At 41.4% G+C, this 11,930-nt stretch overlaps 2 protein-coding genes across 4 annotated transcripts in view; both read left to right on the top strand.

Moving 5' to 3' along the window:
• The window catches only part of LOC116699733 (endophilin-A2), a 12,539-nt gene extending 8,876 nt beyond the window's left edge, over positions 1 to 3,663 (top strand). The window contains exons 6-9 of one of the 3 annotated variants that reach the window (XM_032532456.1): positions 756 to 859; positions 1,254 to 1,387; positions 1,500 to 1,538; positions 2,295 to 3,663. In XM_032532456.1, coding sequence (XP_032388347.1) covers positions 756 to 859; positions 1,254 to 1,387; positions 1,500 to 1,538; positions 2,295 to 2,482 — 465 coding nt within the window. In that variant the 3' untranslated portion in view covers positions 2,483 to 3,663. Of the gene's footprint in view, positions 1 to 755; positions 860 to 1,253; positions 1,388 to 1,487; positions 1,539 to 2,294 lie in introns of all 3 variants that reach the window. The other 2 variants (XM_032532455.1, XM_032532457.1) reach the window with 2 other exon arrangements.
• Positions 3,664 to 5,196: 1,533 nt separating this feature from the next.
• LOC116699734 (signal-transducing adaptor protein 2-like) lies at positions 5,197 to 9,958 on the top strand. Its single transcript, XM_032532458.1, has 11 exons — positions 5,197 to 5,563; positions 6,348 to 6,419; positions 6,551 to 6,670; positions 6,765 to 6,821; positions 6,908 to 7,059; positions 7,153 to 7,284; positions 7,388 to 7,457; positions 8,557 to 8,659; positions 8,767 to 8,862; positions 8,948 to 9,076; positions 9,189 to 9,958. Exons 1-11 carry the CDS (start codon positions 5,456 to 5,458, stop codon positions 9,242 to 9,244), a joined length of 1,095 nt encoding a protein of 364 aa, XP_032388349.1. The 5' UTR covers positions 5,197 to 5,455; the 3' UTR covers positions 9,245 to 9,958.
• The last annotated feature ends 1,972 nt before the right edge of the window (positions 9,959 to 11,930 follow it).

The raw sequence follows: 11,930 nt of genomic DNA, 5'->3' as shown, positions 1-11,930 counted from the left end.
CCTGGCCAATGTGCTGGGGAACTTCTTCGTTAATGTCTGTTTAGTCATTCATATTTTAGTCCTTTATTTGGATTTCCAGAAGCCATATTTGAGCACACTCACATACATGTAGATTAATTTAAATGTTAAGGGAAAGATTAAAAATAGAAACTGGATCTGGGAATTCTCACAGAATCAAAACTGAATTCATATCTTACTACTGAGTCAGAATCTTATTAACCTGGTGTCCCAGTCTCTGTCATAATAATCATATATGTTATGTTTTAGGCCTATTGGCAGACATCCATTTAAAATGTAGCCATTGCCATATAAAGACCGTGTTCTCCATGTCCACTGAAGTTCCTCAGCGTGCTCTCTAGTAACATGTTTGTGGTCCAGGTAGCTTTGCATAAAAAATGGTTGTCATTCTAAAGGCTACTTTACTTTTATACTTTAAGTAAATTTCCAAGCCTGTACTTTGTTACTTTTACTTGAGTAAAGAAGTTTAATCAGTACTTCAACTTTTAACAGAGTATTTTTTAACACAAGTATCTTTACTTCTACTTAAGTACGGAAAGTGAGTACTTTTGCCATCTCTGGTCCCCAGTGACTTGCATTAGTGTTTTCTTTTCATACCTGTAAGAGTGTTTTTAATGAACAAACAAAAGGTATAATAGGAGACCGGAATGCAAATGATTAACCAGTAAAGAATTCTCTGAAGCACCACTGCTGTTCCTGTTTGGTCTCGTTCTAAAATAGTTTTTGTGTGTATGTAGGTGGAGCAGGTGAGTCAGCTGTCTTCTTTTGTCGAGTCTCTGCTGCAGTACCACAGACAGGCCACACAGGTCCTGGAGGAGCTTTCTGACAAACTAAGAGAAAGGTCAGTGCCGAGACTGTGCGTGGAAGATGGCGTGCCTTTTCTATGTTGAGGCTGTGTCCTCTGGTTCGTGACAAGGCATGATTCAGCAGTAAAATCTTTCCTTTTGCCATCTGATTACAAGTAGCCGTTTGTGCTGAGCACATTTTGTTTTTTATAGACAGTAGATTTGGATACTTTTGTTTTTTTTAATCATTTTTATACAATTGCAATTAAATATGAATTTTACTTTGGCATTGTTTTGCTTTTTACATTTTACTTGTAGTTGTAGTGATTGGATAATAGCCCACAACAAAATCTATTAACAGCTCTTTGTTAAACCTGCCTGTCTCTGTATTGGTGCACATCCTACTTGTGAGCTCATAGAGGTGATATTTTTTATTCTGATTGTGTGCAGGGTGAATGACGCTCAATCTCGTCCAAGGCGCGAATACACGCCCAAACCCAGACCATCCTATGACTATGGAGATGTAGAAAACTCAAACGGAGGATACTCCCCATCTGCAACAACCCCTCCAGCTTACTCTCCTGGTAAAGAGTGTGTGTGTGGGTGTGTGTGTGGGGGGGTGATCTGTGCAACTCCATCTCATTTTTAAGACTGGTGTGTCTTTCCTTTTGCGACATTAACCAGCACAATATCCAGGTCCATCCTTCCAAAGAACCTCCATCAAGAGCAGACGGCGTGAGTGAGACATGAAGATAACGTGATACTTTCACTCTGGCTCACACCAGTGTGGCAGAGAGGTGTATGCATGTCTGTGGGATGGTAAAGGATTTGACTAACATTGTTGAATGGTGTTGTTGGGTCCAGTCTGTCAGATCCCGAGAACAAGACGGTACTCGTTTGAGTGTGCACATTACTCTGTTTGACCAAGACTGCATAGGTATAATAATGTCAGCAAACCATGTTCTAGCTTCGTTTTAAGTGGTCAGTGGTTGTGGCGTTTCAGAGTTGTCGACCAAATCTAAAATTTTAACAAAAAGTGTTTTTTACCTGGAGTCATGGTTTTACTGAATTGTATTTATTTTATTTGTTCACTAACTGATGAAGCTTCTGAACCTCGAGAAAAATCACTACATGCCACATGGTCCATTTTACGTTCAGTATATAGTGAGGGGGTGAGTCTTAGATCATTCACCTCTTCAGGCAAACAGGACAAACAATTATCTTGGCTGTTTAACGTGTCAGTACTTTGATTTTGATCTGAGCTTCAGAAGGATTCTCCCTAACCACATTGACAACTAACCTATAAACATCTCCTGTTGAAATAACTGCCGTTTATGGTATATTCTAGAGTCCTATTGGAAAACACACTGGTGACACAGGATATACTAATCTTATTAAAGGGAAATGATCAAATACTCTTTTCACAAAATGACAGTATTTTTTTCTTTCTCCCTCTTTGCATCTCTCCACTTTTTGTGTCTCTCTGTGCAGCTGAGCCATGCTGTAAAGCCCTGTACGACTTTGAGCCAGAGAACGAAGGAGAGCTGGGCTTCCACGAGGGGGACATCATCACCTTGGTCAATCAAATCGATGAGAACTGGTTTGAGGGAGCCATTCGCGGAAAATCGGGATACTTCCCCAACAACTATGTTGAGGTGGTGGTGCCTCTGCCACAGTAAAACACAGCAAGGCAAGAGGTGAACAGCACAATGGAGAGGATGAAAAGGGGGGATGGTAGAGGATGATCAACTCTCAATAACCAAAATATGTCTTTTCTTAATTGTAATTTAACACCAAACATCTAAAGACAAGAACCTAATTCGTACCTAGGAGTTACTTGAGAAAAGATTTTTTTTTAATACTGTCAGATTAAAAGATTTTTAAAAACCGTAAGGACAGGGGGATGTTCAGTCAGAAAAATGACAGCGTAATGTTTAAGTATTTACATTCATTCCCTATGCACCTGTGCACTTTGTACACTACACATCCATCACAAGAACCGATGAAGAAAGATCAAGAGAGAATGACATCTGTAAAGACATGTTCAGCAGTATCCACAAACACTAAGAAGTGCGACTAGTTTATCCTTATATCCTAAACCTATTTTATATTCACAAAATTACCTTTTTTTGCTGTCTTGATGTATTGTTCATATTGTTACTGCACACATGCATGTAAACACATACATTCTTCCCAGCACTGTTTTCTACACTCCAAGTTTTCACTTCTGTGCCTTCAGGCTTTAGCACTGTTGTCAGCATGGAGCGGTTAGAGTCAACATGGAGGAATGGCTACCTTCTGTCTGTCTGAGACTATCCTCCACTGCCATCCGGTGGTCATCTAGAGATCATTCTTAGCTATTGGTACTTTCATACGGCTTTATTATCTCATACCAAATCCACGTTGTCTTATGTTTAGGTGTGGATTTGTTTTTTTCTCCCTAATATAGATATGTAAAACTTTAAAAACGGCTGGAGCCAGTCAGCATGTTTACATTGACTGGCAGCTCTATTCAATGGTTTTCACCCTACCCGACTGCTGATCAGAGAAACTGGCCTTTTTACAAACGGCGGTTCATTGGATACCAAACCCATTGTGTTGTAGTTGAGTCTAAAGAGTCTAAGGGCGTCCATAAATGTGCTTAGTTTTATAACCTTTATCACACGATTTGTTGCTACGTTGTCAATTATTTAATTTACAGACAGCCCTTCCAATGTTTCTCAGCTGATTCCCACATTGGATGAGACTGACGTTTGTCATTAAAAAAAAACCATCATATTTCATATAGCCAGATGTTGGCAAATCTGCAACATGAAGTTAAATGTTTTTAGCCTTACGAAAATGTTTACTTCACATTTTTTTTAAGAAAAGCAGACATTTGTTCCCACTAGAGTGCAACCTACAACAATGCAACATGATTCAACCCCATCCCAAATGTTTAGTAGCACTCCACTAAAGCCATAAGCATAAGCGTCCTTCAGTTCCTCTTTTTTTCTCAGGCTGTGTTGACACTGCTGGCAGTGTCACTCACAATGTTTTGTGGGCTTTTCCCAACAGTTTGTTGATGCATTTTCAGTCTGATTTGTTTTCCCCCATCGTGCTGGGGTAAGCTTGGCTTTACTACTCTAACCTATAATTTGGAGCATGGAAATTTTTCTGATGTGTATTGGGTGTTTTTTGTACCTGCCTCAGTTTTCAGACTGAAACTGAACACTAGGTCTGACAGACAATGCTCCATAACTATCTCCAAACTATTGTGGACATAATTTACTGATAATGAGGAAGGTCCGTGCACAATAGCTGGTTTCAGTTTCAATTAAGTCTTTTAAAAGCTGATTACAAACTGTGAGGGTTTTTGCTGTCCACTGAAATACCAACTTTCTCCTCTTGTCATGATCCCCTTGTTAGACCGCCCCCCACCCAATTCCTCTCTCCCATCTCTGTTAAAAGTGGGAGTGGAACCGACAAGTCTTTTCAGCAGGGAGGGGCACACAGCAGTGGATTATGCCCTCCCTCCCCCGCTGGTCTTTATTCACCACCTGCCCCTCTACCCCTACCCCCTCTCTCATTATCTGCCCCATCCCATGGTGCCTCTGAAGTCCCCTGGAATATCTATCTAATTTTATTATAGTCCGTGCCTTCTAAATGTTATGTTTGCATGTCTCTTATTTTATTGATGTTATGTATAGGGCCAGGGTATTTGGCTGTGCTGAGTAGTAACTGTGTAGTTCAGTGTTGGTTTACATGCTTCATTACACTAAATCAAAAGCCCGAGTTCAAGGGGGGAGAACAGGGTTGGGGGTTCAGGCCGAGCCATTATTCAGCTTGTATAATATTGGTGATGAATGTTGTCGAACAAAGGGCTAAAATCAATTTTTGTATGCAGCTGCTGACATCTGAAATAGTTGTCTGAATGCTGCAGCTGACATTTATTACAACACTCATTCTGTGATTGCTCATATTTTATCCATAAGTGTCTCAACTTTGCAATGTTGATAAAGTATTATTAGCCTTTAAAGCTTTATTTTATTATGTACAATCTTAATGGAATTTTCTGTTAAAATATAACTGCTTTGCATGTGTCTTCATTACAGATGCTGTGTCTTAAGCAATGCATTATTTTTGTAACTGTGACACTGTGGGGAGACGTAAAGTGGGAGTATTCTGGATTCTCTTTATCATATATGGACTACATCTGTACTAAGTGTAATATTCTGTGTATTGTATATACTTGTTACTATGTAAAGGGGAATGGATGCTGCATTCACTTCTTCAAATAAATATTAAGTAATTTCGCTCCCCGTGTGTCTTTACAGCCCTGCGACTGAATTGGATTTAAATGTATACAATTTCATGATAAAATGTGCGTACACTGATGCAGAAAGTATCAGAGGCATAGGATTCTCTTTTTTTAGATGCACCGGATTTTCAAATTGTCATTTGTTCCTCAATGAACATCTAAATACATTTATCCCCCAACCATCCAATTTCTAATCTGCACAACCAACCCATCTGCATGATCCCCAGACAGCAGGCCACACCAGCCAGCTGTTGGATTATTGCCACAGCACTATCTCATCGGGGAAGGCGTGTCACTCCCCGAATTGCTCAGCGCCCCTTTGTCCTCGGTCGGTGCCCAGCCAGCGACACTCATGGCGGCTGCACCCGTCAGACAGCGCTCCGGGCCGGGGGGACCCCGGGCGCAGCTCCCGCCCTGCCACTACGAAGGATACCTGGAAAAGCGAGGACCGAAAGAAAAGGTAGGCTCGCCCGGTGCAGTGCCATGTTGTTTCCAATGCAAACTACGGGTAGCGGTGGTCAGTGTACACCGGCTGATCCCCCATTCCCAGAAAGCTGTCAACTTCCTTCTTGTGTTAGAATGGGCGAGGCGAGACTGTACACTGGTGCTGGGGATTTCTTTACACAGGGTATCACCGATTTGTTTAAAAAAAAGTCTGATTTTTGCAAGAATCTGACAGGGAAAACGTGCACAGATTTATAAACGAATCATAACGTATGAATCGGAAATTCGACTGGTGTGAAAATATTGCATATCGTTTAAATCCCATCTTTTGATCCAAATGTGGCTGTATGTTGATAAGAAATTAACTGTATGTGTGCCATATATTTTCATCACCACGAATGCATTGCTGACCCAGAGAAATTATCATCTTTTGACATGCATCTCAAATATCTCAAATACAAAGTTGCATAGATGAACTGACAATTTTCCTCAAAAACTCTTTTGCATGTTTTTTATTTATATGTGAAGTGACAAATACAGAATGGGATGCCCTCCCCCCCAGGCCCACCCTCTCATTAGGCTCATTTTGATGCAATAGACATGTAATGTGAGCCGCAGCTCAGGTGCAGGGTATTGCACTGATCCATGGCCACAGATTGACAGCAGCTGTGGCTCACTTCCTATTCATCTCTTGGGACAGGAAATGTGGGGGTAATAAAAAAAGGGAAATATCCATTAAACACACGTGAATAATGAAAGTGTATAACCTTAATCACATCCTTTATTTCTGTGTGTGACAGGCATCCAGGCGTCTGTGGACCTGTCTGTGTGGGAATTCTTTGTATTTCTTCAATAATGCCAAGGACAGTCATGTAAGTTTCAGACTGTATACATGTTGGTGTTTGTGCATCATAGGGTGTTTACACTGGTGTGTGTGTGTGTGTGTGTGTGTGTGTGTGTGTGTGTGTGTGTGTGTGTGTGTGTGTGTGTGTGTGTGTTTCAGTATGTGGAGAAGCTGGACCTCAGTGGCTTTGTGTCCCTGAAGGACGACTGCAGCCGGGACAGAAACCTGGAGGCAGCCAGACTCATCCTGCGCATGAAGGATGGAGAGACCAAACTCACAGTAATGCCACTCAAAAAGCACACACACACACACACACACACACACACACACACGGACGTGTCACAAGGTGTAACAGTGCTGTCATCTTTTCTAGGCACCTAACTTGGAATCGAGGGAGCTGTGGAAAGGTTTCCTCTACTCCGTTGTAGATGTAAATATTCATCTTTTGCACACCTGCATCAATCTGTACGTCTCTTATGCGAGCTTAAAAATATTCCCGTCTCTGTCCACTCGCAGCTGAATGTACCGTCCTGTCTCACGTTGCTGCCGGGCCAGCTGCAGATGCTGAAGGAGGTGGTGGACAAAGAAAGGTCCAGGCGGAGAACCCGCACCCCCACGCGTGCTCCTCCCTCGCCCCTCTCTGTGCCTTTAGTAGGAGAGATCCCACCGTGAGTTCTCCTCTGAGTTTTGTTGAGAAGATGCACTGGAGCTGTAGCACATTTTTGATGTGTGATTGTATGATAACGTGTGTGTGCGTGCAGGTGTTTTCGACCGGTGTCTCGAACGGAGGCTGAAGTCCTTTTAGAGAGACACCCGGACTGTGGCAACATGTTGCTCCGGCCAGGCAGAGATGGGTGCTCATTGGCTGTCACCACTCGGCAGGACCTCAACGGGTAAACAACTGCTGAACATCTGGGCACCCCAGCTGCAAATGTATGTCCCATGCTACATTCACTGCTCGTGTCACACGCTTTGTGTTTCTCTCTTTTGCTCCAGGTCAGTGTTCAGACATTACCGTGTGACTCAGAGGGACCAAGGTGGTTATGTCATTGATGTAGAAAATCCTGTAAGTGCTTCATACTTTCAGATTCTCTTCACATCTTACATTTCATAAAGTGGAATTATTCTGTATTCTGTAATCATGATTTTGATTCACAGGGAAAAACCTCAAGTTAGGGATTCATCAATCTAACATTTTCTCTCCCGATATAGTTTCCAATACTTTAAATCAAGGTATCAGATACCAGTGCTTGTCCTAGATTTATAATCTGCATAACACTCTACTAAAGACTTGAGTCCATTGTTTGTCGTAACTGGTGTGACTGATTGCAGGAACGTGTCATTTTATAATACCCACATAAAGGAAAAAAAAAAGGTCAATGTATGCATAGCAGTCTCATCCTGGCCAATACCTGATCTGCTTCATTGTATTGGTAACAATACAAAACTGGCATATTTAATTGATGCATCCCTGTCATGGGTTAAATACTTGAAAAGATGGAAAACACATAACAGATCTGTTAAGTGGATAGATGAATATTTGATTCTGCAAATCTCCAAAAGACACTCTGTCCTGTATTCTGTCAGAAAAAACTTGTCGGGATTAAGTATAGCTAGTATCTTCACATATATTCATGTATTTTTCTAAAGGTGTTTTTCAATTTTGAGAATTCTTTTGGGACATGGCAACAACTCGGCTCACAAAGGGTTACAATATTAGAAGAGGAAATGTATAGAACATAACATTTGAGTAATGCTTTGAGATGATGGCAATCAACAATGTCTCAGACTATAGAGAACTCTCTCTACAGTCTGAGACATTGTTGAGACCAGCAACCCTCGGGTTCCCAACCCTCTGGGTTGGGGACCCGAGGGTTGCTGGTTCAAGTCCTGGTTCAAGGCTGGTTCAAGTCCCAGTACGGACCAAAGTACAGAGTGTGGATTGATATGAGAGAGAGAGAGAGAGAGAGAGAGAGAGAGAGAGAGAGAGAGAGAGAGAGAGAGAGAGAGAGAGAGAGAGAGAGAGAGAGAGACCACTGTGTGTAGTGATTACTAACAGAACAGAGTGTAAATTGTAATTTCCCCACTGGGGATCAATAAACAGTATAAATTATAAACAGCATCTTTAGGCTTGTATACTATTATTATAACATAATCCCTTCCAGATTCCCTGTGCTACTCTGCATGAGGTCATCGACGCTCTGGTAGAGAAGACAGCAGGGACTCTGCAGCCTTTCCTACTGGAGGAGCCTTACGAAGAGAATATCAGTGAGGCACACACACATTCTCCAGATTCTTTTTTTTATTTGTCTATGAGGTTTTTCCTACAAGTAATCAATGACCAAGTTAAATTCTGTTTTTGTTAAATCCATCAGCATATGTTTCCGCCAATGATGAGAATGGAGAAAGGATCCTGCACACTGCCCCCTCCAGTCCCCTGCCAAAGGCTCCTGCCCTGCCTCCCAAACAAGGTTTGTCTCGGTCCCATAAACCACATGCAGACAGTCGCAGACAGACAAGACCGCGGTACTGATCGCTGCTTATATTCTGCTGCAGATCGTTGGCCCAGCAGCCCCCTGCCCAGGTCTCCCGCCCCCGACCGACGCATCCTGACCTCACCAGTGCCGGCCTCGCCCACCAACCCGATGAGACGGCTCATCCTCTCCCCTTCACCTCTCGCACAGAGTGAGCGCACAATGCAGATCTCACCTGCTCCAGTCTAGCTAACAAATGATCTAGAAACACTACTGTACATAAAAGCGACCCAACGTGATGTGTTTCTTCTGTCTTCCCACAGCACTTAATGAGGAACTCAAAATGAAGCTGGAGCAGAGACGAGCCAGTCAGGAGTGATGTTTTCATAAGGAACGACCTCCTGACACAGAATACTCATATCTTCAGTGCCAAACCCCTTCTCACCGCAGCTATGTATTCATCCTGTGCCTTCTAGGTGGCAGAGAAGGGAGTACGAATACCGCCACTATCTTGTAGGGAGATTCAAAATCTTGGACTTTGATGGTTAAATGGACTCTGGTTAGCTCCTTAAGAGCATGAATGGCTGGTTAACACTGGATTAGGTTCATAAAACCTTGTTGTTACCTGGTTAGGTTAACAATCCACTAATGCTTTGTCCACTTGCAGAAAGTTGTAAACAAAGTGCCACTGAGCAACAAAAAAAAAACAACAGTGCCACAACAAATCCACACTACAGTCCACACTGAATCCATATGACTGGCAGCTATTGGAGAAGCACTGACACGTTCAGGACCACCAGCTGAGCCGGATGTTTTCCCGTCTGAGCTGCAACTCTTGGAAGGACAAACAAACCACAGACTGCCAAGATCAACAGCGGAGCGACAAACTCTGACCTGAGACCTGAGACACTTTATTTGCTCTGAAAGTAAAATAAGCCAGGCATGCTCCACATGTAACACGACTGGAAAAAAAGAAAGAAAATCGTATTCAGTAGAGCTGGCTAGAAACTGAAAAGAGGACAATCTCTGCCTGATGCTCATGACTGCTATTTGTGATTAATAATCAACCGTTCATGTATTGTTGATTCAATGACACTGTTGTGGCTCATTTATGACTCAACTTTAACCGTACTGTTGGTGCTTATTTTAAAAATGTTCCCTTATTCTCTGCTACTGTGTGCGTGCTACTGTATGGTGCTATGACTCACCGGTGCTCAGACAGACCTGCAAGAAAATCAATCTACTGTATTTCTATTGAGAGTGCCCTCTAACTGTCAGCTATAGGTACTGAAACCTTATGTTTTACACGATCTTTGGGTATTAAAGGTCCCATGACATGGTGTTTTTTTTTTTATATAGGCCATTTTAGTCCCATAATACTGTATCTGAAGTGTCTTTCCTGAAATTAATCTTTACAGCCACTAGAGCCACAATGAGCTTCCCTTAGGATGTGCCATTTCTATGTCTGTAGCTATTGAGGAGGAGATGTGGGGGGGGCCAAGGTGGAGGCTGGGGGTGTGGGCTTGACCAACTGCCACTCTGCTTATTTAAAAGCCATGATGTCTCTCTCTCATGGGTGGGCCAAATTCTCTGGGTGGGTAAAGCAGAGAAAGGGGAGGTAACCCTTCCCCTTATGACCTCATAAGGGGATGAGATTTCATTTTCTCAAAGGCAGAGCAGGATACCCAGGGCTCGGTGTACACCTATCACCATTTCTAGCCACTGGGGGACCATAGGCAGGCTGGGGGGACTCATATTAATGTTAAAAAAAACTCATAAAGTGACACTTTTAAGCCATGGGACCTTTAACACAAGCACAAAATACTTGTATGTTGCAGACGGAACCTGGCAAAGACCTTTGGCTTTATCACAGTATTACATCACGCCCTACCTCTCTATCTTTAAATATAAAATGATAGTTTATTACAGGTCTGAAGTGCTTAATTAATCACAAGTATTTCAACATTGACATGTATTATGATGATTGTCCAATGGATTTGAAGTGTCTGAGTACTAGGAACAAACTGATCAACTGACTCATAAGGGTCCTCTTACAATGAACAGTTTCTTGTATGTTTGTACATGATGTGTCGTGTCTACTTGATCACTATCAAAGAATAGTGTTTGTTAGATATCGAGGATATTAATGGTTTCGCATGGATGGGATTTGTCCTTATGAACAGCAGAATGAGGAGATTAGATAATATCGGAGTTAATCAATATTAGTGTTTTTTTTCACAATTTTACATGGAGGTTAGTGTATTGCTTATTAAGTTCTCCTTATTCCTTCAGTTTAGATAATCTACCATGATCACTTTCAGTGAATACATTTATGTTGGTAATAAACTGCTTCTTTATGTTTTTTAACAAAATAGTTTTCATCATTTCAGTGATACGTAATGCTACACAAATTAAATTTTCAAACCAGAGAAAATGTTGGTGGCCTTTATTATAGGGGAAACTGGAAATTTGAAATATCAGTACTAGTATTTTTTCATATGGTGACAGCAAACCTTTTCTTTGTATGAGTTTATTTTTTTTAAATTATTTATTTTGTATTTTGTCATTTCTCTTGATTGTGAAATTTGAAAATAGTATAAATAAAAAAAACGAGTTCGGATGGGTTTTTGCTATAACATTGTGACATAGAAGTGGCAGTTATTATTATTATTATTATTATTATTATTATTATTATTGCATGTGGCCACACTGTACCATAGCCTGTGCTTTGGACAAAATAACAGAAACAGACTTGGATTGGATATTTTGCAGTAGATGTTGTATCAACATATAAAATCTAAATTTCTAGTGACTCATGTAACCTGAAGGTCTATATTTCATAAATTACATTTCAATGTATAATTAGTCTGTGCAATACATATTTCTGCAGGTGCAACATCATTTTGTAATAATGTTGCTACAATACCATCATCATAATATGATCATTTCAGAATGAATAATTAAAATTCATCCATTCATAAGACCCCATGCAGGACAGACAACGCCCACAACACACCACTACGTTACTACTCCTGTTGGGACATGTTGCTCCGATAAAAAGGAAA

Source organism: Etheostoma spectabile, chromosome 12 (genome assembly GCF_008692095.1).
Source record: "Etheostoma spectabile isolate EspeVRDwgs_2016 chromosome 12, UIUC_Espe_1.0, whole genome shotgun sequence".
In the NCBI taxonomy this organism is placed as follows: domain Eukaryota; kingdom Metazoa; phylum Chordata; class Actinopteri; order Perciformes; family Percidae; genus Etheostoma; species Etheostoma spectabile.
Note: the sequence above shows the minus strand (reverse complement) of the source record. Positions and strands in the feature narration are given on the sequence as shown.